Consider the following 27,088-nt stretch of genomic DNA (forward strand, 5'->3'; position numbering starts at 1 on the left):
AGGCAGCAGAGAAGACAAGAGAGGGAATGAGCCAGCAATATAGCTATTTACCACAAAATGTGGGATAAGATGCATCATTTTGCCTCTGCAGAAGTCGGCCTAGTGTCTGGGATGAAACATCTCACCTGTTGACTGTAAAGGTGTTCTTAGAAATGTTGACTTCACACTCATGGATGTCCTTTTGCATAGGACTACTTTTTCCTTTTTTCTGGTGCTTGGACAGATATATGGTCAACAGCTGAGATGCCAACACCGAAATAATATCACCATACTTGTTCAATAATTACTGGTCAGCTAACAGAGCATTGTTGATGTGACTTGTTTATGTAGGAAGAGGCTCAACCCATTTGGCTCTAGTGAAAAAATGGCTGAGTCTCAGCACAGGAGACAGAGGTGTCAAGGTCAAAGATATTTTTGCGAAGGATCATGCAGGAGTAGCTTACGGAACTGGATGAAATAAATAGATACAAGTTTAATAGAACTGAGAAGAGGCCACAAAAAGTGATGGAGATTTACAGCTAAATGTGAATGAAAAAAACCAATCAAGCTGAAATATCAGAGCTGTTGGTACAGAAATGATAACTGATAACACAGAACAAGACCTTCATTTTGTAAATCGTATATGCACTGATATGTTAAAAATCTGTTCACTTAACCATGTGATGGACTCAAGACACACTTTGTGTGCTGTCTAAATGTGCAAGCTGATACAATATTAGCAAAATCCTTCTTATTATATAGAATATTAATGATGAATGAAAATGAGACCTGTAAGACTATTTTTTAAGTTTATGTTACCTTTTTTGTTTACCAAGTGAAGAAGAAATATTAAGATGGCATTCTTCTGAATATCATTACTTAATAGTCAAACTTTACTGATGACCTCTTCAAAAGAATAAGTCTTTGGTATTCTCTGATTCACTTTGTTGTTGTTTTGTGTTTGATTTTTTTTGCTGCTGTTCATTTTTTGGTCTGGTTTCTAAAGCTTGAGATGACTCTTTGCATTTAGACATTTCAGCTGCCTGTCTAAACGAAATTTGGAAATGTAAGTGGATTGAAATAAAGGGACTGATGTATGTTTGTTGCTTCACAAAAAATGGTGTAGGAAAGTTTGTTTTGTTCTAAGCTGTTTAACCAACTTAAGCAGTTACATCTCATTATATTCTCTTGATTAAGCTGAAGAAGACAATTTATTAAGATAGCTACATTCCTGGCAATTTTGCAGGGAAAAGGAACAGAAAAATATCTCCAACTTATACAAAATTTTCACTTATGCTAGACTTGATTTTGGGTGCTATTTTCCCCTTCCTAAATATTATTCTTTGGCCACCTTATGTGATTTATTGTAAGGACTTACTGCTGAACCCTGGAGTAGGGTCCAGCATATCCTCCCTCATGTGCTTTGAGAGCAATAAACTTTGTAAGCTTAGTTGTGGTATTTATTTCTATAGCTTCCAGTTTCCATTATCCATCAGCTGTATGTGTAGTATGGAGGATTACGTTAAATATTTCTTGATCTGTGGCCTGGCATGCAGGTTGAGATTTTAGCCGTGTAGCTGCTGGGGTTCATTTAGAAGAAATGATAGTTAACTGTATAACAGCTGCTGAAGCTCAGTTGTGAAAGAGATTAATGGTTGGTCTCAGCCTTTTCTGGGACTCGCTAAAAGCTTTCATAGAAAGAAGATGTCAGGGGGTTTAGGAGGGTTTGTGTTATGTGGCCTGAAGATCGTGCAAGTAAAATGCAAGAAACTTGTCATATTTCTTTGCTTTCTGATTATTATTTATATGTTAAAATATTAATGATTATGTGCAGCATAATCTGCTGAAGTCCTTAAACAATGTGGGATTCTTCAGGACTATTGTTTTCTCAATAGGCAAGGGTGAAGTTTTTTAAGAAATGCTACTGGCATGCAGACAACCATTTGTTTTCAGTTTTACTGTATAAAAGTGTTCTGCATCCTAAAATTGCATCTGATGAAATGTTGCTCCAGAACCATGGTCCTGAGTGTCTTCCAAGTCTGAACTCAAATTACAGGCATTTGTGGAATTGGCATAATCCCTGCAGACAGATGTTAATGTTAGAAGAGTTCTCTGAGACTGTTAAACATAATGCAAAATATTTATCTTGCTGGGTTTTTTTATTTTTCTTAAAATACACAATGAATTAGGCCTCTGATCTCCTTACCAGCTCTGTTAGATACAGTTCTGGCAGCGGATTTTGAGATGCATGCTAGCCTGAATTAGTGTAGCTATACCACCTCAGACATTGTGATGGTGTGCTTTTTTTGAAAAATCATCTGTAAACTCTTAAAAGAAAGAGGCAGAAAGCAGTATTCAATGGGACTAATGTGTTATGTCTAAGGAAGAGAGAAAAATTTGTAGGGAGCAGGCTGTGTTCTGAGCTCTGTTACCCAAACACCAACACACTGTGTGACTCAAAGAACTGCTAGTACCACAGCCTCTTGAAAAATCAGGTGCGTCTTTACTCTTGCTGCAGCAACTTTTCCACTTTGAATTTTGCGGTTGGTGCTCCCTCGCTAACCATGGCTCACATAGTTTGTGTGTATTTTATATATGCAAATCACAGAATCACAGAATCACAGAATAACCAGGTTGGAAGAGACCCACCGGATCATCGAGTCCAACCGTTCCTATCAAACACTAAACCATATCCCTCAGCACCTCATCCACCCGTGCCTTAAACACCTCCAGGGAAGGTGAATCAACCACCTCCCTGGGCAGCCTGTTCCAGTGCCCAATGACCCTTTCTGTAAAGAATTTTTTCCTAACGTCTAGCCTAAACCTCCCCTGGCGGAGCTTGAGGCCATTCCCGCTTGTCCTGTCCCCTGTCACTTGGAAGAAGAGGCCAGCACCCTCCTCTCTACAACGTCCTTTCAGGTAGTTGTAGAGAGCAATGAGGTCTCCCCTCAGCCTCCTCTTCTCCAGGCTAAACAACCCCAGCTCTCTTGGCCGCTCCTCATAAGGCCTGTTCTCCAGCCCCTTCACCAGCTTTGTTGCTCTTCTCTGGACTCGTTCCAGAGATGTTACCCGTAGGGGGCATCTTTAGCTTTGCTTGCTCATGCAAGGGAATGAGTTCAACTTCCTATGAGAGCTCTTCCAGTACCCATGACAAGGTAAGAAGGGACACAGACGGAGCTGTGCAAGAGGGCAGGAGGGATGGTGCCTACTCAGCGTGCAGCCCACTGTCTGCCCGCAGCCCTCGCACGCTGGGGCCGTTAATTGGTGCCACACACATGCTCCAGAAGCAGCCCACAGAATGTCCTTGGCACAGCCTGGCTTTGTGCAGTCTCTTGCTTGGGGACAGTCTGTGGTAATTTCATAGCATGTTACAAGATTCCTTCATTAAGCATTCTTTCCAGCCATTAGAGTGATTTTTATTTTGTTGTTAAATTAAAGCTCGTTGGAGCTGACAATTTTTCAACTGTGTAAAGCTGTCTGCATGTATGGGAAATAACTAGAACATAAGCAGCAGGGTTCAGTATGCAGCGAAAGCTACATCTGGTAATTCCTCTTCAGGTTGAGAAATGAGTAAGCTTCCTGAGAAGAAGACAAGCAAAGGATGTCGAGGTCAAATTGACAGTTAAATAGACTTAGGAAAAGAAAGAACAACTTGGATTGGGTAAGGCAAACCTGTCTTTAAGGAGAAATAATTGAAAACGTCTGGTATAGCTGTGCAAAACTATAGGATCACTACACACTTATGGCAAAGAACATGTTCTTTATATTTTTAACACAATCTTAAATTATTTTAAACAGAATTTGTTATGCTGTAACTTCTTTTCTGTTACATTAGGATATTGCTTCATCAAAGTATTAATAAGTATTTATCTTTTGAACTGTTTCAAAATGCATAATATTCTCTTCTATTAATTTCCCCCCCCAGAAATTGTTCCTTTCAGTCACTGTATCAATACATTATCTCTTAAATTCTTGACTATCCCACGTCTAGAATTTTGTCTGGACAGACAATGGGACAGTTTTCAGTTTTTTAGAGTTGCAGGTGGGAAAATGTTAATTATAGTACAACTGCTCTCTTTGTCTCTCAAGTACTGGCAGACACTTGGGATCAGCAAGTCTAGCACAACTGGGCTCAACTTTTTAAACTCATGTCCCATATGTAGGGTTTTTCCTCCTTTATTTATACCTAGAATGACCTATTGTGATACCCATCTTTTGTCCTACTATTTTAGGATCTTTTGTTTCCTCCTCTTCTATGGGGGTTGTCCTCAAGGAAACTGAAGGGCAAAGAGAGGTGATGTTCTGTATGCCGGTACCTGCCTGTTGGGTTTCTCCAGTTACAGTATTAGCCGAGACTCCCAAAGTTAAGGTCTCCTTCTTTTGGGGAGAAACAGAGGATGAGAACCCTTTTTTACTTGTGCAAAAAGCCCTTTGCAGTTTGCAAATGTGTTGACAAAAGCCTAGTTTTTAGATAGGAGGGGCCATGATCTCTTCTTAGTAGATATGTCATGGGGCCAGTGTAGTTCAAAGAAAAAAAAATTTTTTTTTAAAATAGCTGATTATAAATTTCTTTATGCAAAGTGTCTACACCCCAAAACCCAATTAGCGTCAGTGTTACTTGCAGCGTTCAGCACATCCAAAATTCAGTTAGCATCTGGAAACACAGAATCTGCTACAGGTTTTGAGGTCATCATCCTGTATTTCAGAATTCCAAACAAGTTAATTAAAAGAAAAAAGGCTTCCTAGTCTAATATAAATTGAAATCTTGTACATTCTTCCTAATGCCACAGAAAACACTTTGCAGCAGTAAGCAGTTCTTGCAGGACAGAAAACTGTGATTCAGCATGTCAGTGCTTGCAAGCCAAAAGCTTAAACGAATGCAGATTACTTGTTGTTTAGTATTGATAGAAGTGGAAATTAAGTCCAAAATGTTGATGTTGTTCCTGACTGGTTAACTCTTTTATTCAAAAGAGTTTCACATCGAGTGAAATTTCAGTCTTGTGAGACCAAAAAAAGAGAAAAGTTTGAAGTGTCCGACTTTCCTGGAGAACAGAAATTCCCCTGTGCTCACCAGCCTGTGAAAATTGAGACAAGAAGTTGTTTACAGAAAGAATTTAAAGTGTATTAATATAGGAAAATGCTAATACTTGAAAAAACAGCAGCATTCCCCTGGTTTTCTTGGTAACTGTGTGCCCTGTTACACCAATCATACTTTGAAATGTGTTTCATTTCTGGCATGTGACATGTCTTTGTCCAAAGCTTCTGATGTCCCGTATGATTGTAGTTCTTTAATTTTATAGCTGTGGTTCTAATGCTAATCATTTCTCATTGTAGAACTGCCAGAGGGTTTTGACATTTTAAAGGCATGGGGGGAATTGCTGCTCTGAAGCGTTACTGTACATCAGACACTTTCTAGGTGGCACTGAGAGGTTCTGGGTGTTCTCTGCTGCCATCTTTGAGAGTGGAAAGTCTCACTGTCTTGCAGTTCTTCACCTCCAGTTTTCCATAAAATTGTTCACTAAAAATATGTAGCTGTTCCAAAGAAGCATTTCAGTGCTGAGTTTGAGAATAGATGACATTTCAGCATGTTTGTTCTCAACTGATGAAATATATAAGTGTGCAATTTCTGTTTCTCGCTGGTTTGCTTTTGTAGTTAAATGAGAGCCAGGTGCACAGCTCAAGCCTTGCTTGAACTTTGATGGTTTGCTGATCTCCTACCTATAAGTGTGCACAAGATGGTATAAACGGCCTGCCTTTTTCTTAAAACCCCAAAGGTCATTACACTTTTTATATGCTCAGGTGGGGCTTCAAAGAGCTTTGTTATTTTACACAGCTAATTCTAAGTAGATCTACATGATGTTTCCAAGTACAAGAGCCTCAATTAAGCACATTTTCTTGTAAAACCTTATTTCTTTTAAAGCTTGAATGTACCACATTGCTAAACCTGAATGTTCTAGAATTTTTAGTGTGTCTAAAAATAAACTAGCATCAGCTTTTTCAGTATCATTTAATATGCGTAACAAACCCGCTAACCTGAAAAAAGCAGAGTTATGTTTTGAAGGAGATTTGATTTCCAAAACAACAAAACAAAGTTTAAGCTTTGACAACAAGCTGGGGGACAAAAGAAACCCAAGTCATTGAGGAAAAGTACCTAATCATCATGTCAGCTTGACATACTCGATTGTAGGATGGAACTTTCTTTTTGGTAATCTGTTTTGAAAGCCATGAAATAGTCGATAGCAAATGTTAATCTCTCAAGATGTGTGAACCCTCTAAAAAAAACAGCCACCGGGGACCCGGTTTGCATGGTGTTGACCTGAATAAGGGGATAATGTGCTTAAGCAGCTTATTCATTCTTCAGTGCCCTTTGGAAAGGGAGCAGCTCCACAATGGTTTGCCACTCAGGGCTCAGACGTGACCACTGTTCTTTTCACTTGCTGAATGTTTCATTCTTTTGTCTTCGCCCTGGGTTTCTTCATACGTTGGTCCCAACAGGACTATAAAGGAACTTTTGGGGGCTATTTCTTGTCGAACTGTAACGTTTGTGAGGCAGAATGCACTGAGCTGTAAAGGAATTTTGAACTCTGGGTATATAGCTGGCCAAGCTTTTCATCAGAGATGTGTCACTGAATTAATTGTCTCTGCTTGCAAGACTTCCCAGGCTGGAAGTTTAAACATAGCACAGAAACATTGCATTGATTTTTTTAATGCTACACATTAAATTTCAGCTTCAAAGACATGTGAAGAAATTCATACAGTGGTCTTATAAATGGAGCTGTTCCAGAGTTCTGAGTTGTAGCATTGCCTATAGATTTAAACACTCATAGACAGGAAAGATGAAAAAGTGGCAAAAGTAGTGTAAGAGCCTGTGTTTCAAGGCAGACCCATGGCTTGTTTAGCATTATTTAAAGTCTATAACTCTGAACACCTGTTTCTCTTGAACTTTCACAGAATCACTGCCCAACTTGAGCTAGCGTCTTCAAGGAATCATCATGACTCTGCAAAGTGTTTTGGAAGCATGTCTTGAGATTTTAAAAAATAAAGGGACCAAAAATAGCTTTCTCCCCGCCCCCATTTTGAACATGGTTTTACAAAATAAGAAAACAGTCATTGTTTAATAAAAAGCTTATGGAACGATGCTGAAAGACCAAATGAATTTAGGAAGGAGAGTTATGGGAGTTGGGAAGAGGATCTGTTTGTTAGGCTGATTTGGACTGTGGAGCGTGTGGTATGCTTGCATAGTACATAGAATAGCAGGAGCCCAATGACATGGAAATCTGCGGCAATGGGATTTTAGAAATGGGATTGCTATTTCTGAGTCCTACCACGATGCTCCTGACAGAGGCTCCTGCCACTCATCAGTTCTGCTTTCTGGCTTTGCACGCTTAGTCTAGTGGGAAGCCTGAGGCAATGCCTATGGGGTTTCCAAACTTGTCTTAAGAGTCACGTTGTTAAATAGTTCATTTGCAATTCCTCTGAATTTATCTCCTAGAGAATTAAAATTATCCTCAATTTGTCAGATTTTCCTGAGATAGTTTTAAATACTTAGGCAAACTCAAAATGAAAATGAAAAAATAATTCCAGAAAGAGTACTTGACTACAAAATTGGAAATTATTATCTATAAAAAATGAAGAGCATACAAAAGAGGAAATTAATTTAGAAGGTACCTGACATCAAGCTCTTGCCATTTTTTTCTGTAGTATCTGGAATAGATACAAAATGATGATTTTGATTTTGCTGCTAGAATATCCAGAATAATGTAAATACACAGGTAAAATTATTTCAGCTAAAGAATGTGCTAGTTAAACATGAATGCTACATAGAATTGGTGAAGGGAACAAATAAGATAATTTCAATGTAAGGACTTTACTTTCATTTACAAAGTAGTTGTAACTTTTAGCTTTATTTCTTCTTAGATTCAATCAGTTGAACTAACAACTCCTGAAAGCCTACAAGTAATGTATTAGAAATTGTTTTGAAATGGCGATTAATGTAGCAACAATTTTAGAAAAAAATGAGCTTTTAATTCAGCTGAATTTTTGTATTTTTTTGAAAACATTCTGATCTGAGATCTGTGATTTTTTATGGAAGTGGAGGGTAAAGTTAGGGAGAGAGAAACACCTCTGTCTGTAGGTTGTATCAGGATACTTCCAGGGGAGGTAGAATACCACCAAAGGTTTTAAGTTAGTTTTTGATTGAAACGGATCTCCAACTGGGGCTTGTAACCCAAAGGATTTTTCAGTTCTACAACACAGGAAAGCTGTGAAGAGAATTCAGCTACTTTTCTAAAATACAGAGATTAGATTTATGATTCTCAGCCTGTAGCAGGCTGAGCAAACTTTCTAGCCTTGTTACTCTGTGTTATACATTGAAGTCTCCTTCCTGGAAGGAGAAGTGGTCTGTATTTTTCTTTACCATGTTTTCTGCTGGTGTACAAGTTTCTGCAGCTGTTTTACAAATTGGTTTTGGATGAAAAATATTCAGCAAGCTGTTTGGGTATGTTTGGGAGGATTACACACTAGATACAATGGAGAAAGAAACATTCATTTTTAAAGGCCTATGAAAAATAATAACAAAGAATGTCTTTCTATCAGAGTCTTTGAGAGAGCCAATGAAGTGTTGAGAGTGGGGAATTGCTTTAGCTGGAGTGAATTGTCACAAGTGATTGCAAAACACTTTGAACACATTTAGTAATTTGTAAGTTATAATTTGGAAATACATCAGGTCTAAATAAACCTTCTTATATATTGGAAGGAAAAGGTCAAAGGCTTGATTATGTTTTGGCATACTGCATTTTAGAAAGCAGCACATTTTCTGAATATCAGCTCATTGACACAGTAGAAATGATGGAATCTGGGAGAGATTTGTTAAACTGATGATAAAAGTACAGGAAATTACTTTTTTTTTTAAAGTGTCAGAGCACTGTCTGAAAACTACTAACAAAAGCTTTAAAAGATACTTGTGAAACTTGACTTCCCAGAAAAAACTTTTACATTATTAATTGGAAACAATACACTTCCTTTGAGAGTAGAGTATTCCTTTTCCTTGATACAAAAGAGTGTTTCTTTAATCTCATTGTTGCATTTCTTCAGTCTTTATATAGGGGTGGACAAATGGATATGTGCTTCATATGCTTGGGTTAATCCTCAAACACTGTATTATTGTGCCCTTATTAACTTAGAGTGTACTAGTGTAACTTACTCGTGTAATAGATCAAACTTTTTTTTTTCAAACAGGCATTGCTGAATGATCCTTTGTATATTGGCCTGAGACACAAGAGAATCAGAGGTCAAGCCTACGATGATCTTCTTGATGAATTCATGGAAGCTGTGACTTCGAGGTATGTGATATATTGGTGTTATTTATTGGTGAACTTCATTGGGAGAAGTAAAGGTTTGTAGTTTATGAAAAGAAGACAGTTCCTGATAATTTTTATTTTGAGCATAGTGTTCTATAATTCCTGAACTACTTGCCTTTAGTCTTGCATTTTTGTGAATTCACTGCATCAGTGGTAAAACTAATCTTGAGATGACTGAACTAGTTTTTCAAACTTTTATTTTGAGATTGTTAAATTATTTTCCTAGGGCTGTGCTTATCTGATTTTCTAGGTCTTTTTGATTTCATATTTGAGACGGCAGCTGCCTGAAAGAAGCTATCATACTCAGCAACTCCTACCTCTGCCCCAACCAAAACCACAGCAGGACTAAGCTTTCAACGTTTTGATTTTAAATGTCATGGTATGGATCTATACCAAGTCAGCTCTTTCCCTTGCTTCTTGTTTTCCTATACATAAAGTATTTAAATTTATTTCTAAAACGTGATATATAAAATAGTTCTTTTCACATGTCAAATAACACGTTTACTCATATTTTCCTTGTTTGTTAAATACTTGGAGTTCTAGCCCTGCATTCAATGTATATGCCTAAAATAGCCCAAGTGCCAGGATCCTTATCAAAATGAGTTTTCTGCATCCCAAAGCTGAGGCTGAGCTGTGGCACCTGTAGGTTGTGCCCTATCCGCATTTTGACTGCATTTAGGGACCTTACTTCGATGTGCACAATCTTCCTGCCTTTTTTCCTGTACCAAAGAGACTTGCATAAATTTCCATGCCTGAAGCACATATTCCTTCATATATTACTATACTCTTCCCCACCAGCCCCATTGACTGGCACTCCCTTGTTCTTAATCTTGCTATGGAAGTTGTTGGTTTGGCTTTACCCTGTAATGTGTTTGCACCTCTTTAGGATAAAATCGCATTTTCACCTTACTAACAGAAGGTTCAGAGCACTAAAAATTGCTCTGTGGACCACATTTTGAGAATCTCTAACTCACCCTTTCTTTACAATGAACCACACTTCTTCATACTGAGAAATCACCAGAGTCAAGCAGACAATTATTTCAATAATGTTTCAAGGTCTCATTGACATGCTCTTTTTATTTAAACGTCTTTATAACTCTGTAATTTTGAGGAATTTTGAGCAATTGATGTTTGCTTGACCTTCTGAAAGATCACTCTGTTCTCAGCGAAGTCTGTCATGGTCTCCAGTGGTGTCATTTATTTCATGTTTAAAGTGGAGCACTTACAAATTACAGTTGAAACTTTGTGTGGTTTACTTGTGAACTGTTTTGGCTGTAGTATGACTTCTATTTTAATTATGGTACTCATTTGCTAAGGTGAAGGGAAAAGTGATGTAAAAAGTTAAGTCAAAATCAAGTCCATTTGCTCAATATTCTCATATGTTCCTAAATTCGAATTTGTGTTTAGCCTGCTGCTGGCAGACTCAGCACTTGAAGCCAATTCTGGTGTGGTGGGTGTGACTGCTAAAGATGCAGGTCATGATTTAGTTCGTCGTGTATTACTTTCCCTTGCCAGCCATTGTGATGTTCTGGTTAATTGAATACTTTGGTTAAATGCTAGTTATCTTTTCCTTGTGAGAGTTTCTCTTATGTTATTCCTCTTTTCATTTCTCTTAGCCTTCTGCTGGCTGTTTCACAGAGGAAGTATTTGCTTTGGTATCTTAGGTGCATGTTTTGTCTGTCACTTTTTAGGTTAGTCATATGTGTATTGTTAGTTATTGCCATGGTACTCCAGGAGAGGCTTTCTTATCTAGCTTGGCCTTATAATTTCCGAGAATGTGTGAAGATCTGGGGAAGTCTGTCATGTTTTCAGTACAGTGGAGTATTCATTTCCAAGACATACATAGCCGTGAAACTGTAAAGCACAAGGCTGTCATGCATTTTTAATAAGCCAAATATAAAGGCAGGCATTTAAGGTGATGACAAATATTTCAAAGTTGGAAAACTATGTTAAATGCCTATTTTAGATCTTTTATTCACCCTCAATCCTCCAGAGAAGCCAAATTATAACAGAAGTGAGATCCAGGTTTTAGCAGCACTGCCTGGGAACAAGCAGGAGTAGGCAGTGCACTTTGTACAGGCTTTTCATTGGCTTCCAGGGAATCTTCCTAAATATCCACATCATTTTAATTGAGTGTTATATTTTGAAAATAAGGATTTGTATAAGCTGATGCAGAATCATCTCTAGTGTTTAATGTTGAAACATCACCTTTAGACAGTAAATGTCATGAAGCATAATAAAGAAAATGCTTTATAAAAAAAGTATGTTGTATGAAGCCCCCTTCACAGCCTCCACTGCTTTTTACCCCCAAAAAATCCTTCTTGTGAAACAAAACTATTTATAAAGAGTGAAGATTTTAAAAAAACAACAACACAAATTAAACTCCCCGTTACTAAAAGATCTCAGTGCAGTATCCAATGTGCAGAATGGAACTAGTATAGTGTGATTTTTCCCAGATGTGGGAAGGCAGGAAGCATATGGAAAGTATCTGGAGTTCTGTTGACATAAATCCAGTGAACAGTTTTTATTTATTTACATATGTATACATTTATCTGTTTATTTATTTATTACCAGTGCCAGCAGCTGCCCTTTCTGAGGGCAGGTGCTATAATTTCCCTGGGCATTACCAGGTGTTCCGTGCTTTTGTGTCAGTGTGGTAATTCAGTGGAACACGCATGTTCTAAATGGGAATGTTTTACAACATGATTAAAAAAGAGACAGTTATCTTCATTACTGAAGAACATAAATCAAACTGGAATTCAGAAATGTTTGTGAAGGTTCCGATCTATGAAGAAACGAGTCATAAAACATTTTATACAGAGGAGTATATTTTTCCAAATTGCAAGTTGTTCTTAAATATCTATGTTTACAGAGGAAACTCTGAGAAGATGGAGTGCTAAGCAAGACTTTGGTAGCTGGGATTGATCCACCAAGGCTTCCTGTGTAACCAGAGAAAACAAGTCATATCTTTTTATTCCAGTAACTATTTCTGCCCTACTTGCCTGCAATGATGCAAAGACCAAGAGATATTCATGTTCAACAGTGAAGGGTTTATGGAAATGCTTGAGGGGAAAATATGTGGAGGTGGAACAATAAATGGAGGGGAAAAAAGCACCTTCTTAATAACAGGGACTTGAATTCCCTCATCGGATGCAAAAAGTACATTTTCCCTCCCCCAAGGAGGAGCCCCCTTTAGACTCTGGAGCGTGTTCAAAGAAGAGCAACGAAGCTGCTGAGGGGGCTGGAGAACAAGTCTTACGAGGAGCGGCTGAGAGAGCTGGGGTTGTTTAGCCTGGAGAAGAGAAGGCTGAAGGGAGACCTTATTGCTCTCTATAACTACTTGAAAGGAAGTTGTGGAGAGGAGGGAGCTGGCCTCTTCTCCCAAGTGACAGGGGACAGGACAAGGGGGAATGGCCTCAAGCTCCGCCAGGGGCAGTTCAGGCTGGACATCAGAATAAAAATTTTTCACAGAAAGGGTCATTGGGCACTGGCAGAGGCTGCCCAGGGAGGTGGTTAAGTCACCTTTCCTGGAGTTATTTAAAGATGGGTAGACAAGATGCTCAGGTACATGGTTTAGTGGCAGATAGGAATGGTTGGACTTAATGATCCTGGAGGTCTTTTCCAACCTAGTGAATCTATGATTCTAATACTTACTTGCACCTCTGGTCTGTGAACAGATAGGAAACTTTTAGAAAATTGAAAGAATCTGGCAAATTCCTATAGGTTGTTTCCTGGCCCACCTACCACAACCTCAAGGAGTTGGACAGAATTATTATTATTCTCTTAAAAGCTAAACTCCATGTATTTGTGATGCATAAAACCAACCCTATATCACTGAAATTATCTTTCTGTGCGTGTGTGATGGTGAGTTTTAAGTTTCATGTCAAGATGCAAATAATAGCGGCGGACTGTTTAAAAGTCATATCATGTGTCTTTTACGTTCTCTTCTGTAATCACATTTTAATTAAATCCTTCCCCACTCTTTTTATATGGTGTGCTTTTCTCAAGTTTGTGAGCTATAAACCAAGCTGCTGACAATTGTAATTCAGTATGTTCTGTCCTAAATTACCACGATGTAGTCATTATTCCTCATTTGCCTCATTACATTATTCACAGATGGTAGCAGAGATTCATTTCACATCATGAGCTACTTTGAAACAGTTTTTTATGGTAAGTGTGCTTTATCTCACATTAAGAACAACTGAAGCCTTCCCCAGGCCATGGTCCTTAGTGGGGTACCCTGCTTGGAATTGTCCTTGCCTGCCTATGTAGGAGAAAAAAAGAAACTAGCTTAGCTGTAGTATTTCTTTTGAGACTGGATTCTTTTGTGCACATTGACTGCTCCTTTGGTTGACAAATCCAGGAAACTCTGAGACGGAGAAAAGAAGGATGGGTTGAAGGCATCTATTTCTGTATGTTTCATTAGGTAAGAGGCAGCAAGTTAATTAATTCACCCCCAGTGTAAATATCCTTATAAACAATACATCACGGAAAGAACATAGGCAAGCAATCCTTCTTTCTGTTATTTGGCACCTTCTGCTCCACTTCCCTTTCCTGATGGTTCTTCTGGTTCCTCTTCTGTCTGATTGCTGGAAATGTTACAAATATATGCTTTACAAACTTTTCAGACACAGTAAGTGGCATAAGGAAAAGTGAATCTGTCAGTGAAGCAAAATCATAGCAGGATAGACAGACTCTAATTACATCAAGTTTATTTGCAGACAGAGTCCTATTATTGTTTGTAATGGGAGACCTTAGAGAAATTCTTAGCAAAGATGAGCAGAGGAGCCTTGAAGAAATAAAATCTCATTCATCCCTTAAAGAAAACAAAAAGTAATGAAATCCTCAAGCACAGTACTGAGGGAGAAGACTATTGTTTTGGTTTTGTGGGACAAGACAGAGAGTGAGGGAATATTTTTAGTATTTTTAATATGCCTTTTGTACCAAAACTGATTCTGGAGCTCAGAATTGGATATACCCGTGTTCTAATAGTGCTCAGCTATGTCCCAGACTTGCTGCAGTCATTCAAAACCTAACAAGTGAAGAACATGCTGTTCTCAGGCTTTTCTTCTGCAAACTATTTTAAGAAGGGACTTTCTAAGTGGAAAAGGCCTGGGTAATCTCAGTTTCTTTCCTTCCATTTTTATAGCTCCAGCAAATGGTGGGCAGAATCCTCACCCCAAGTTAGCTGGTGCCACTATATTATAAATGGAGTGAATGTTGATTTATTTGAATTCATATAGTTATTACAGAAGTATAGTAAGTTTTTCAGGCTGTCAGAAGCAGCAGTTTCTTTATTTTTTTTTTCCTTTAGAAACTCTAGGAAAGTTTTGGCTGCAGTTGACATGAGAAAGTAGTAAGATATCTGTCTCTCTTATCCTAGCTCTGTCTCTCTGCTCTGTCTGTCTCCCATTGCAAGCCAAGAATTATTTCTACATAGGATCAGCTCTGAGGAAAACTGTCATTCACTGTTAGGCTGGCTAATGGGATTGGTTAGCTCAGTGCTTCATCCCTCCCTGGTCTTTAATCCCTACCAGACAGTGATGCTGCCGTGCTTTACTCAGAGTATCCCATCCAGACTGCACCTGCTCCCACCTGAGATTTTGAAAATACAATTTTTATATAATCTAGGCTCTTACCTACTTTCTGGGACTTTTTGCTTAGAACTTGCACAGAAAACAGAAATATTCATTGTTCTTAGTTATTTCAGAGTATTCCCTTATCACTTGCCCCAGCAAAGTAACAGGCCAACACAAGCTCTGTCAGAAAGACTGCCTTGCTTAGTCTGTCCCTGGAAGACTGTGATACCTTCTGAGTTCCTTTACTGATTTACTGCGTAAAACTGCATCCGTGCAGATGAAAGAAACATATATAGTTGTGACCTGGTGCTGCCAGTAATGGTGGACAACATAAGTGATGCTAATAGATCCAGGTGATACAGAAGTGGGGGAAAAGTATTGTAATACTTTTTTTTGTATCAATATGTTATCCACTATTTTTAAAACTTTTGACATGGGTTGGGGAGCTGTAACTGGAGACAAGGACCTTTTTTACCAACATCTTACATCCTGTCTGTACTGAGCTGGGGTAGAGGGCAATGTCCTTGGGCATCAAGGACATGTCCCTGATGAACTCCATCAAATAGTAGTGTCTGCACCACATCACACTGAGGGGAACTTATTCTGTCCCCAAGACATGGGCAGCCCTGGCTCGTCACAGGCCTTTCTCTCACTGATTTCCATCCTGAGGCTCGTGAGGACAGATGATAGGATCGACATGTCATGTTTTTCACCTGGTATGCTTTTAGATTTCAAATGCTGCTGTGGTGTTTGTGTATTAGTTGTCTCTGATTGTCTCTTAATGTAGAGCACAAGCTCCTATCAAATATTTCTTTTAGCCTAAGCTGCATTTGTTACCATACCCATCATGGCTCACTATTCGGTATGTTAGATTCTTCCAAATTGCTGTATAGCTGTATTTTCACTGTAGGCGCGCCCTTTTTTAACAAAACCTAGCAGAGGTAATAGATACATTGTCATGCATCTTCAGTGGGTATCCTGGAACTGCAGTAAGTTATTTTAGATCTTTTCATACCTGAGTATTGAAAGTTTTTTCTTCTAAGCTGTGTCATCACTGCATTACAAATAGTGACATTAGACAAACAATACTCCCAGATTAGATATTTCCACGATATTTCCAGAATTTAATTATCGATATTCCTTGAGATTTTAGCAAGACAGAGCGCTTGCTAGAATCAAGAGGTCACAAACAACTTTTTGTACAGTCTTCTCAGGAAACTGTGATGGGAACTTCAGTGGCTTCCCTATCCATCCAAGAATCTGCAGTAGTAATCCAGATGTCCTTATGTAGCAATATAGCCTACTGAAGCATGGACATATAGCACTTCTGAAAAACAGGATAGTTCTCTGTTGTGCTTAACTGTGGATTTTAATGCTGACTTGTAAAATGGAAATATTTAACCTTATCCTGGGATTATGGCCATTTTTCAGCTGTGTAAACCTCATGATATTAACTGCCTGATAGCAGTTTGGGACTAAGATCAGAAAGGACCTCAGAAATGAATTCAGGAGTTGTATGTATTATCATTATCAGTAAATATGATCTGTTTAAATACAGATTGCAGATCTGTTTAATACAGATTGCCTAAATGAAGTACTTTCTATGTAAGCAACATCCTACTTATAGACTTTCCCTGTGTCTTTTCTGTATAATAAACACATTCAGTGTCTGTTACTGTCTCCATCAGTTTGGCCTCTTTATAGTCCTTAAAACTGTTATCAAGTAAAATTTTTCTCCTTTTATATGTGGGAACTGGAGCAGCATATGACAAGACTGGATGTAGATGTCCTCTTGGGCACAATCCAGTTGCCTAAACGTAGAGGTCCATTGTCATACCCTATCTGGCCTCCAGTGGCTGGTGCAGGTACCGTAGTTGTCCCACGTCTCTGATCATATCTGCTAGCTCTGTGCAGATGCTGTGGATACTCTTGGCTGTCTCAGATGCTACTAGGTTCCTGTGTTTGAGTACCTATATAAAGCCCCAGTGTCTGTCCATCTCTAGGTAACTGAAGGTTTTCAAACACTGGCTCTGATCTTTGTGTTGCATAGAAAAATTACAGCAAGTAGAAGAGAACCCTAAATATCCTGTGGGGTAGCCTTCAATCTATATAGCTATGCCTGACCAATTTCTCATATGGATATAGTTTTGGAAAAATTAGAGGTTGCATGCATATTTTTGGCTTGTTTTGAATGCTTAGAACTGCCCCTTTCCTTCTAATTCTGCAGTCTCTCTATACCAGTTTCATGCCAATAAGGCATACTGAGAGCTTATTGAATTGAAGGGAGCTACAGACTGCTGCTTTTAATTGTGACATCCTGTGACTGAGTTTGTTTTTTTTTTTTTACTGATTCATTGTCTTTTTGTTTAATCAAGAGGTAAGGGTACAGTATTTGGTATCAGCAGAATTTTTGCAGTTTTTGGAAATTCCAGATACACATCTTACCTTCTGCATTAGCAATCACTAGTGTTTATGCACCACTGTAAAAAATATTAGCCTGGAAATGACTGAAAAATGCAATATGACACTTCAGATTCATTACCATATGCGGTTAAATGACACTATTGATGCCCACAGTGGTTCCAGTGCTAAAAATGTCTGAATAAATCATGTAATATGTATAGCTAATGTGTTAGTTTAGTGATGAAATTACAAAAGTTCTTTGCAATTTTATAAGTGAGTTTATTTTAATAACTGCATTTCTGGAGTTCCAAGGGATGCTGATTGTATCCCCAGAAGCAGAGAACAGTTATCTGGTAGGTCATCTTTATGTAACCAGAGGTGTATATGAGACAAAAAAAAGGAACACATTTTGAAAAATAGACTGAGGTTTCAGTGATTCAAAGATCTTTTTCTCCTAATACCTTACTCTTTTAGATCTTGTTAATAAATAGGGGGAAGAATTTCTACTGCTATCCTTCCATGGGCTCTTGCAGAAGGAAATTCTTTACTGTTTTATCTCCAGCACAGCATTACTTTGATATTGTTCCTTCTAAAGATAGGATTAAGCTTAGCACAAAACCAGAAAGTTACCTGTTTTGAACATTATACTTTGGAAACAGCAAGAGAAGTATCACTTAACTGGCTGACTTTATTTGAGAATTTGGTGGATTTTACCATCAAAGTTAATCATTCATCTACTTGCTAGTCTGTAGCAAGCCTAAATGACTACTGGAAAGAGATTGCTGGCAGCTTTTGCTGAAAATGAACTATGCAGATTTTAATAAAAATGGAGTTATTTACTACTAGAAAAGGTTAAAGTTTATTTCTAGACTCATAGAATCATAGATGTTATGTCTACAAATATTCAGTTAAATGATACTATAAAATTCATTTTATTATAATTGCTTTGTGATTAATTCCTACTGCTAAAAGTAGATTTTTTTTAGTTTCCCCTTTTTTTTAAAGACCTTAATGGAACAGATATTTGGAATCATTGCTCTTGCTTGGGCTAGAGCTCTAATCTAGAAAACATGCACAGGAGTTATTTTTCCTTTTACAAAACACATGAATAGGCACAAGCTTATATCTGTAAGATAAACTGAAATGTTGCAATGATAGTTACTAATAACAGAAGAGTCTGAAAATCTGAAAGCATACAGAGAAAAGATGCAGGAAAAAATAGTGCTCTTTCAATAAGCCATTAGCTGCCACATATAATTAAACTTTTATTATTGTTAGGTTCTGTACAAGCTTGGTTTTTCCCTAAATGGGATCTGGGTTTGTAGTTCCATATGTAAGGCTAGAAAACACAGTGGCAGTGTCTGTAATGCTACAGTTCTCACAGTAATCTCATATCTCACATGCTTTAATGAACTGTAAGAATCTTCAAATTTAGCAATAATATTTAAGTCTGCTTACATATTTTCTAGTTGTGTATACTCTGGTCCTGTACCATTAAAATTAATGGAGTTTTTAAAAATTTTTATTCTTTTTAACTTCTTTTCAGTGGGTGCAGAATAGAAAGCCTGCCTTGTTCGAGGTTTTACTTTTGCTAGCCCTAGAGTAATCTGAAAACCTATGGAATCCATTTCTGTGGCCAGGCATAATGGTTCAGATATTTAGAGATCTTTTTACAGTATCAAGTTTTTATTAAAAAGTCTTTGATTAATCTTTCCTTCTGAAAAATTTATTATGATTTGACCATGTGTTTGACTTCTGGAATACTACATTTCTTCAGCTGTGTGACTGCAGTGGTTCTACTGAATTTATGCTGGAAAAAAAACTAGTTAAGTCATTGATCCTTCACATTTATACTAGCTGATTTAAGAATGTCGTAACAGTTACAAAGAAGTGCTCCATTAAATTTGTTAATGATTCTAAATTTGTATTAAAAAAGTGATTTTTCGGCTTAAGACAGACTATACAGTGTTAGGGTTTGTTTTCTTTTCTTTGCCAGAAAAGTATAGAAGCTGTAAATTATATATGGAAAATAGTTTTAAAGAACAGTATTTTCAGGCTGAGAGAACTGAGTGCAGCTGGTGTGGTGTATTTTCCAAGTCAGATTTCAAAATGGGAACCAGCTGCTCATCTGTTCCTCTTAGCTAAAATGCCAGCATATGCTGCTTGTAGCACAATGGCCATTCTTGAAATAATACACGAGTAATACTGCAATTGATCTTAATGCCAGATTCAGTTGCAAAGTGTCCCTCACCTGGTTGCAGCAGCACCTTTAAATGCTGCAGGTCCCTATCCTAGTAACACTTGAGTGACTTGCTTGCCAAAAAAATCCAAAATAAAACTGAGGGAATCATGGTGCATAGCATCCACTGTGCATTTTCAACAAACTTTGTACCTGAATTAAACAGTTACTTGCAGCTGTGCATTAGCAGACACAACCGTCTCAGTGGGCGGCTCCTGTGAGTTGGTCTCTGGATGTAAGAACTGGCACCACTTTGCTTTTGTCCCAGATTCCTTCTCCTCTGAGCTCTATAGGCAGGTGTGCTTTGATGCTGGTCTTCGGCACAGGAAGGAGAACTGAGATGGAGGTTGGAAGAGGCAAGCTATGTGGCTTTGTTGTTGTCTTTAATTCACCGGGAGTATGGGATACAGGGTTTTTTTTGAACGAGATCTGCCTTTTCGATGGAGGTGCTGACAAACAAATTCAGAAATCTAGGTTAGACATGAAACACGGGGCTTCAGTAACATAGAATTCTTAAGGCCATTGATTTAGACTTGGGGCCAAGTCCGGTCTGTGTGCAATTTTAATCTTTAATAAATATCACAGGGGGTTTGTGGGGCTAGATATTATTTCAGTTTTATTTCCTTGAAAATAAACACAAAAATAAATTGTGAAACTTTAAAGGCTGCATTTGATCAATATCAAAATAAACTGTAGCATTTTTTACTTGTTTTATTTTAAAAAATATATTACATATTGAGGAGGCACACTAAATTTTGTACATTAAGAATCACAACATTACAACACAGATAAAAGAGGCTTGCTTAGAATCATTATGAGTTTGCCCAGGCCTCCAGAAAACCCTATTTTGTTTTTTTTTTATATACTTCCCAGAGACTTCTTTTAGGTTTTCCCCACACAGGAAAGGGAGAAAAGAGATTTTCATACTTTGTCCTGAAATTATATTCAACAATATTCCTGTTATAGTGACTTAATAAAGAAACTCTTGTCAAAGTTTCCCTGGAGTCAATCCCCCCCATACCCTCCTTGAATTCAAGGAGCCTTCTGCAAATATTGAGCATTGGTGGAAAACCTCTTCTTCCACAGGACATGCTGTAACCATCATTCTGCCGCTCTGTGCTTTTATTCTGTTACAAAATATTAGAATAGCAGAGTTCATAATTGTAGCTATTACTATAAAAGCCTGTTATAGAGAAAACTTGAGAATAGAAGACAAGGAAATGGCTGGGTTTCCTAGGGCTGGGGCATCTGCACAACATTTTTATTTTAGAATTAGGTGCTAAAACAGGTTTTTCTACTTTGTGTTCAGGAGCAGGAGGTCAGATGTTTGAGAACAAGGAGTTAATATGTACTTAAGCAGATGAAAAGGTTATTGGGTCTGTAGCATTTTCTCAGTTGAGGCTTGTTGGCAGCAGGTGTAGCTTAAGGGAGCAGAGGTGATGTCAAATAACTACTTCACAGAACATGGGATGAAACAGATTATTGACAAAGGACATATTTTGTGCTCCAGAGAAAACCAATGCACTAGTTTCAGCTTCAGTAAGTAATGCCGCACTGTACTATGTAAGTTTTTGAACATTAACTAATTTTTTTCACCTTGCCTTTTTAATTTGATAGAAAACCTACTGTGATTGGAAGAATACGGGAAAAATCTACCTAATCTACATTTTTTTGGTTGATAAGCATAGCATTATCACTCACGGGGCTGAAGAGTTTAATTACTGTGCTGTGCCTTATTTGTGTCCTTGAAACTATTTTTTGTATATAGGTGTTTTAATGGAGTTTCAGGTACATAATTTAACTGTACAGGTACAAAGTAACAAAGGCAATAAGTATGTCAGCAAAATCTGAAGAGACTTTTAAACAAATGCCTAGTTCTGTAGAATACTGCTATAAAACAAGGAACTATTAAACTGCACAGGCTTTAGATTTTTTCCACTGTGTGTCTTCTCTGGGTGTACAGAAGTGATTTTGGGAGCTGTTGAATCATTCTAAGAAAAATGGTCAAGGCTAAATTGTGCTTATTCCCAAAGGGAAAAAAAAAAGGTTTTTTTAGAGAAGGCATCAAATTCCATTCTCATGCCCAACTTAGAAGTTAAATGTTGTGATTTTAGCATAAGCCCAAAGAGGCTGAGTTACCAGTGCGTCTGTAAACATTGATAAAAATCTCCTTTGGATAAGAATGGCTGGAATGGATAACAATTCCATTTTTCTCATAATAATATCAATAAAAAAGAAAACACTCTTAATTTGAGGCAGTTTTTGTAGTGCAATGTTGTGACAATAAAAGGAAATGGCTTTCAGGAGAAGTAGGAAGCAGAAAAAATGTGCTAGCACGCTACTCATTTGTCATTTATAAGGCAAGATAGTGCTATGTACTCATTTTCCAATTTTGAGCAGTGCTGATGATATGAAAATAGACCTGACTTAGATTGCTTTTATCACTGTGAAATGTCATTCAGTTTATAGCAGTCATAAAATTAACTACCATCTGTACTAGGGACAGTCTTCATTTACAGAGCATGATGCTTTTATTCAGATTGTACCTGTGTTTGAAGACTTTGTTTAAATATCACATTTATAGGAACCTGTGTTCCTTCATTTATAGTAAGCTCAATGTTTGGGGATTTTTCTCCTCACTTCTCTATTAGGTGATTAAGTCCAACGTTGTGCTGCTCAGAGGTATCACTTTGAGACTAATGTGGGCATGAGTATTATATCCTCAAAAGGAGAATATGATAGGACTAGAGGAGATGGTCCTCTACTGGGCGAAATGTGACATTCCCTTTTTCTGTGCTTTATTCTTTCATGTGCTGTGTGAGAGACCACTGATGGGTTATACTTTTTGTGCTGTTAAATGATAGATGAGATTCCTGACTTTATGGACCACTGTGGGTAAACAAACTACATCACAACTAAACTACTGCAACTTCTATCACAGCAAAGTTGGGGATTAAGAATAGTGAAGGCATTCCTCCTCCTCCCACCAAAAAAAAGCACCAGATTCTGTGGGTTTAAGCATTCCTGATCTAGCAGCTGATGGCAAAATGACCAATTGCATTTTTTTCCCCTAATATGGTATAAGACCTTGGTTAGGTTTTGAATGTCATGGCTCAGTTATTTATGGTCTGCTTGAATTTTTCCTTCCTCGGGATGGCAGAAGCTGTTAAAGACAATAACCTTGTCTGGTGTGACGTGGCTTGGATATTCTTTGCTTAACATGACACTGCCCTACCTCACCAGTAAATGAGAAAATGAACCCTCATGCTGTCTGCAGCACATCATTTACTGCAGAAGTTTAGCACAAAATATTGTGCAGCTTTGCAGTCTGAGCAGTGCCTGAGCTTTAATTTGGTGTGGAAATCAGGGGTGTAAGGGTTCTGAAATGCTTGCTTGTATATGATAACTGTCTGCAGCTTTTCATTGACTCACTCATACCGCATTTTCTGTCTGTTTATATTTCAGTTTTTGCTTACCTCCTATAGCTGATTTCTACCAGTGGTATCTCATCCTGTTACCTTTTTTTCCTGATTGATTTTTCAAAGTTCCAACTCTGCTTCCTTGTTTACTGCTCACTTCTCTCTGGAGAAGTTCGTTCAATCCCAATCCTACCTGTTCTTACCCATTCTTGTTGCTACCTCCAATTATCTCTAATCCTTCTACGTCACAGCTGTTTTCTTCTTCATATCCTTCTGGAGTGCTGAGCCGTGATTCTGTTTTCTAAAAGGATTGGGTTTGTTATTTAATTACTTCATATCATGATCTCCTATTTTCTGCTGTCTCTGTCATGATCTTGCTGGCTGTGGTATGTCCCACAGCCTTGGTTCCTTGGCTGGCTGTGTCATACCACAGCACAGGTCACAACCTTCTCCGTCTCTTATAAGGATAAACAGATGATAAGCAACAACTGCTGCTTTTCAGCTTCTTTACTACTTCCTTGATATCACTATCCCCACTAAAAATTAGAAAGGAATGTCATAACATACCTAAATTGTGTTCATGTTCAAACTAATTTGCTTGTATATTCAGTCTCAGGAAGGGCACAGGATGGTTTCTTTTCTTTGCACCCACAGCCCTTGAAGGCTGCCACCATCCAGCATGGTGGGGTATCAGTTCCTTTTGTCAGCCTGGAGAATATAAATATTTAAATAGTTTTTATTACTGTTTTTATAGATCACAGAAGCATCTCAAATTTTTCTTCTTAAGCTTTGTCCCAAATGGGATGTAAATGAAGTATTTGGTAGACTTGCTAAGCATTAAGGACTCAGCAAGATATTATCTTTATAGTCTTACTTCAGAGTGATTAATATATTGTATGTAGGAAAGAGGAGACAGAGTTTCTTTCTACAAACATCTGTTTATGATTTAAACTCTGCAAAATATCCAAAAAAGATTGCGTGGGGAATACTGACTTAGGACTTTCGCCACGTATCCTGCTTGTCCCAAGGGCTGCTCTCACACTCCTATTAGTTTTACTGGTACAATTCCAAGGCTGTAATATTTAGTTTTAAAATATTTGTAATCACATACCCTACTAGTAAACAAAAAATAATAAGTAAACTCCTGATGAGTGTCTCTATAGTTGATATAAAATATTACTTGAATGTTGTTGCTGCAACATAAAGTTATAGTCAAAAGCATATGGTCATTATCAGTAAGTTGTGCAGCATATAGATATAAATGTATTTGAGAAAGTAAAGTTTGCTGCATTTGCTCTTTTTCCTCTTTGGGAATATGTAGCTGCTCCTTTCCAGTGACAGATCTCACCTGTTTCCCATGTTACAACCATCCAGTGTTGATGTCTGGGATGCAGCTCCCATTTTCACAGCGTGCTAGGTCTCTCTCTGTTAGGTCTTCTCTGGTCAAGTAATGACATGCCTAACATGTTTAAATGGATCCAGCTAAACATTAAATTTCGTGAAGCCTCACTTCTGCCCTAACTTGCCTCCTGCTCTTTCCTAGCTATACCTTGCACCAAATTGAAATAAATTTTTTTTATTTCAGTGTTTAAGCAGCTCTTGGGCAATGCCCTTGATAATATACCTTGACTTTTGGTCAGTCCTGAGGTGGTCATCTGGACTAGATGATTGCTGTACGTTCCAATTGGAACTATTCTGTTTTCTGCAAGCTTTGGGTTTGTTGAGAGAAGTATGTATTTTTCACTTTGTATGGTGCAATATGGTGAGGAGCTTTTCTCAATCTCAATGTAAATATGGATTGTATAGTTAATTTTTAGTGTTGCGGTTTGAACAAGTGTTGGTTTTTCAGACATCAAGTACGGTTCTGATAGTCCTAGTTAGGGTATATCCTGTTCTATGGGAACAAACTGTCTGTCTGTTGGCATAAAATTAAGACTTTTCCCTACTGGAATACTTACTGGATCAATGTTCAAATTTGTATCAAGGAAACACTGGAAGAATATCAGGAAAAGTATGAGATTCCAGCATCCAAGAACCACTTTGATCTATTAAGAAGATCTTTAAAGTACTTTGAGAGTACAAAAAGGGCAATAGAGATTTTCTTGGACTAAAGGTGAAAGCTGTGAGCTAATGAGGGAGTTTTTGTAGGACAGAGTGAAAGCCACATTGTCACTGTTCCTAATAGTGAGGACATTGCTTTGGAGCTCAGGCCATGGCATTATTGCTTATGACTTCAGAAATCTTCTAACTTTTTTTTTCTGGAGAATCAAAACAAACTCTGAAAAGGTTTAGCTGCTGAGTGCTACACTTAAGAGCCTTACTCTGGTTATGTTTGGCTAGTGTGTGCTACTTTTCATGATGCTTCTAGCCTCTGTTGATGTTTGAAGGGCAACAAACAACATCTGGATGCTGACAAATCCAGAGCTGTTATATGTACAGTTCCTCTGTGTGGGGATTGTTATTCATTATTCTGTGCAGTGGTTCGTACTTGCTAGCCATTGTACACTGACTTGGAGTGTGTAAGTTGAGTTCTCTTTGCTGTTTTTAAATAGTGTGACTATTTTTTCAGCACTACCCGTATTCCCAACCAGACACTTCATGGAGAAATTCCTAGAAACAGTCTCTTCTCACCCTTCTAAGTTGTTGTCCCAGAAATGATACAATATTTATGAATTTGCAAAATAGTAATGATTACTGGGTTTTATAGGTCAAACAAAGGAAAAGAAACTTAAAATATTTCTGACACATTTTACTTTAAATACTTGGTGATGGGTGGGGACTTGATTATTTAGCTGAATTTTGTCAGGATTTAAAGCACTAGCTGTCTACTTTGTGTGCCAGGAAATGTAGACATTTTAAAAGATACGTGTGTGCATGTATGTATACATTTGTAAAACAATAATAATTCCAGAAGTATAAAATTGGCTGTAGTCCTAGTTTTTCAGTTAAAAATAATAGTACTGGAGATATTGAGTGGAATCTCATGGCATTAAAACTGTTTTACCAGATCATTGCTAGATGCTTTTCTTATTTAGTAGACCTTAAACATTTCCAAGAGCTCATTATTCCCATCTCTAGGGAAGAGACTTTGCAGACAGCTACAGTTATTGTACATCTTTCTTGGCCTTCTTGAGGGAAGTGTGGGGAGGGAAGCAGTGTAATGGATATGTGTTTCCTGACTGAAAATTCATCCCAGTGTCAATGTTTTTTGATCTTTTGGATGAGAAACTGAATAAATTCAACCAAAACCCCACTGATTGCAGTAGCTAATGGCTTGGTCCACATGGTCCAGCTTCCTAAATCGTATAGGGAAGAGATACAGAATGAGGGCCGACTTTCTTGTGCCGGTGTTATCAAATTGCAAGAAGTTTACAGAACAAATTTCAATTCACCATCTGAACCTAGTTTTGAGTTCAGTTTATCATTGCCTGTCAGAGAAAGAAATTGGCTGCATTTCTGTGTAAGAGGAAATTTTCTTGAATTCTGGAGGAGTTTCCTCCAGAATCCAGAAGGAGAGTGTTCAATAGCGTTGTGATCTGCTACTAACCGTTGTCTCCATGTTTGATGGTTCTCCTTTCACCAAGTGATTAGGGTCAGATGGCAGCTTTACCAAAGCTTTGAAAAATACATTTTTAAATTTATCATTTTCACTAATATAAATCATATAAATAATAACTTTGCCTGGTTATTACAGCTCACAACAATAAATTATGAAAATACAATATACTTTAATAGTAGAGTAGATGGACAGCTTGAGATTCCTGACCATTTGCTTCTATATGAGCTTCCCTTTTGATCTATTAAATGGAACATTGCAATTGTAAGCAAATGCGCAATTTCAAAGTGTAACACTGTTTTGTTCTGCCATTCCTTCTAGTCAGTCTCTTTTTTCATAGATTCTTAAAGTAGAAGCAACAGTCTTTTCATTGCTGTCTGTATTGCTTGAGCATGGTTGTGAAACAGTATTGTTTATTGATAGAAAAGACATTTGCTATTTTTCTTTTTTATTTTAATGTACAGATCTTGCCAGTATGTGCAAATCTCATGATGTAATTACTCTAACCCTTTTTATATTTTTAACAACTAAAGCCTGACCAAATGAAAATATTA

At 37.7% G+C, this 27,088-nt stretch overlaps 1 protein-coding gene across 2 annotated transcripts in view; it reads left to right on the plus strand.

Annotated features, from left to right (window-relative positions):
* ME1 (malic enzyme 1) overlaps window positions 1–27,088 on the plus strand; it is a 175,380-nt gene that overhangs the window by 92,928 nt on the left and 55,364 nt on the right. For both annotated transcript variants that reach the window (XM_069851267.1, XM_069851268.1), the window contains exon 6: window positions 9,217–9,320. In XM_069851267.1, the coding sequence (XP_069707368.1) occupies window positions 9,217–9,320 (104 nt within the window). The remainder of the gene's footprint in view (window positions 1–9,216; window positions 9,321–27,088) is intronic.

This window comes from Phaenicophaeus curvirostris, chromosome 2 (genome assembly GCF_032191515.1).
Source record: "Phaenicophaeus curvirostris isolate KB17595 chromosome 2, BPBGC_Pcur_1.0, whole genome shotgun sequence".
Classification (NCBI taxonomy): domain Eukaryota; kingdom Metazoa; phylum Chordata; class Aves; order Cuculiformes; family Cuculidae; genus Phaenicophaeus; species Phaenicophaeus curvirostris.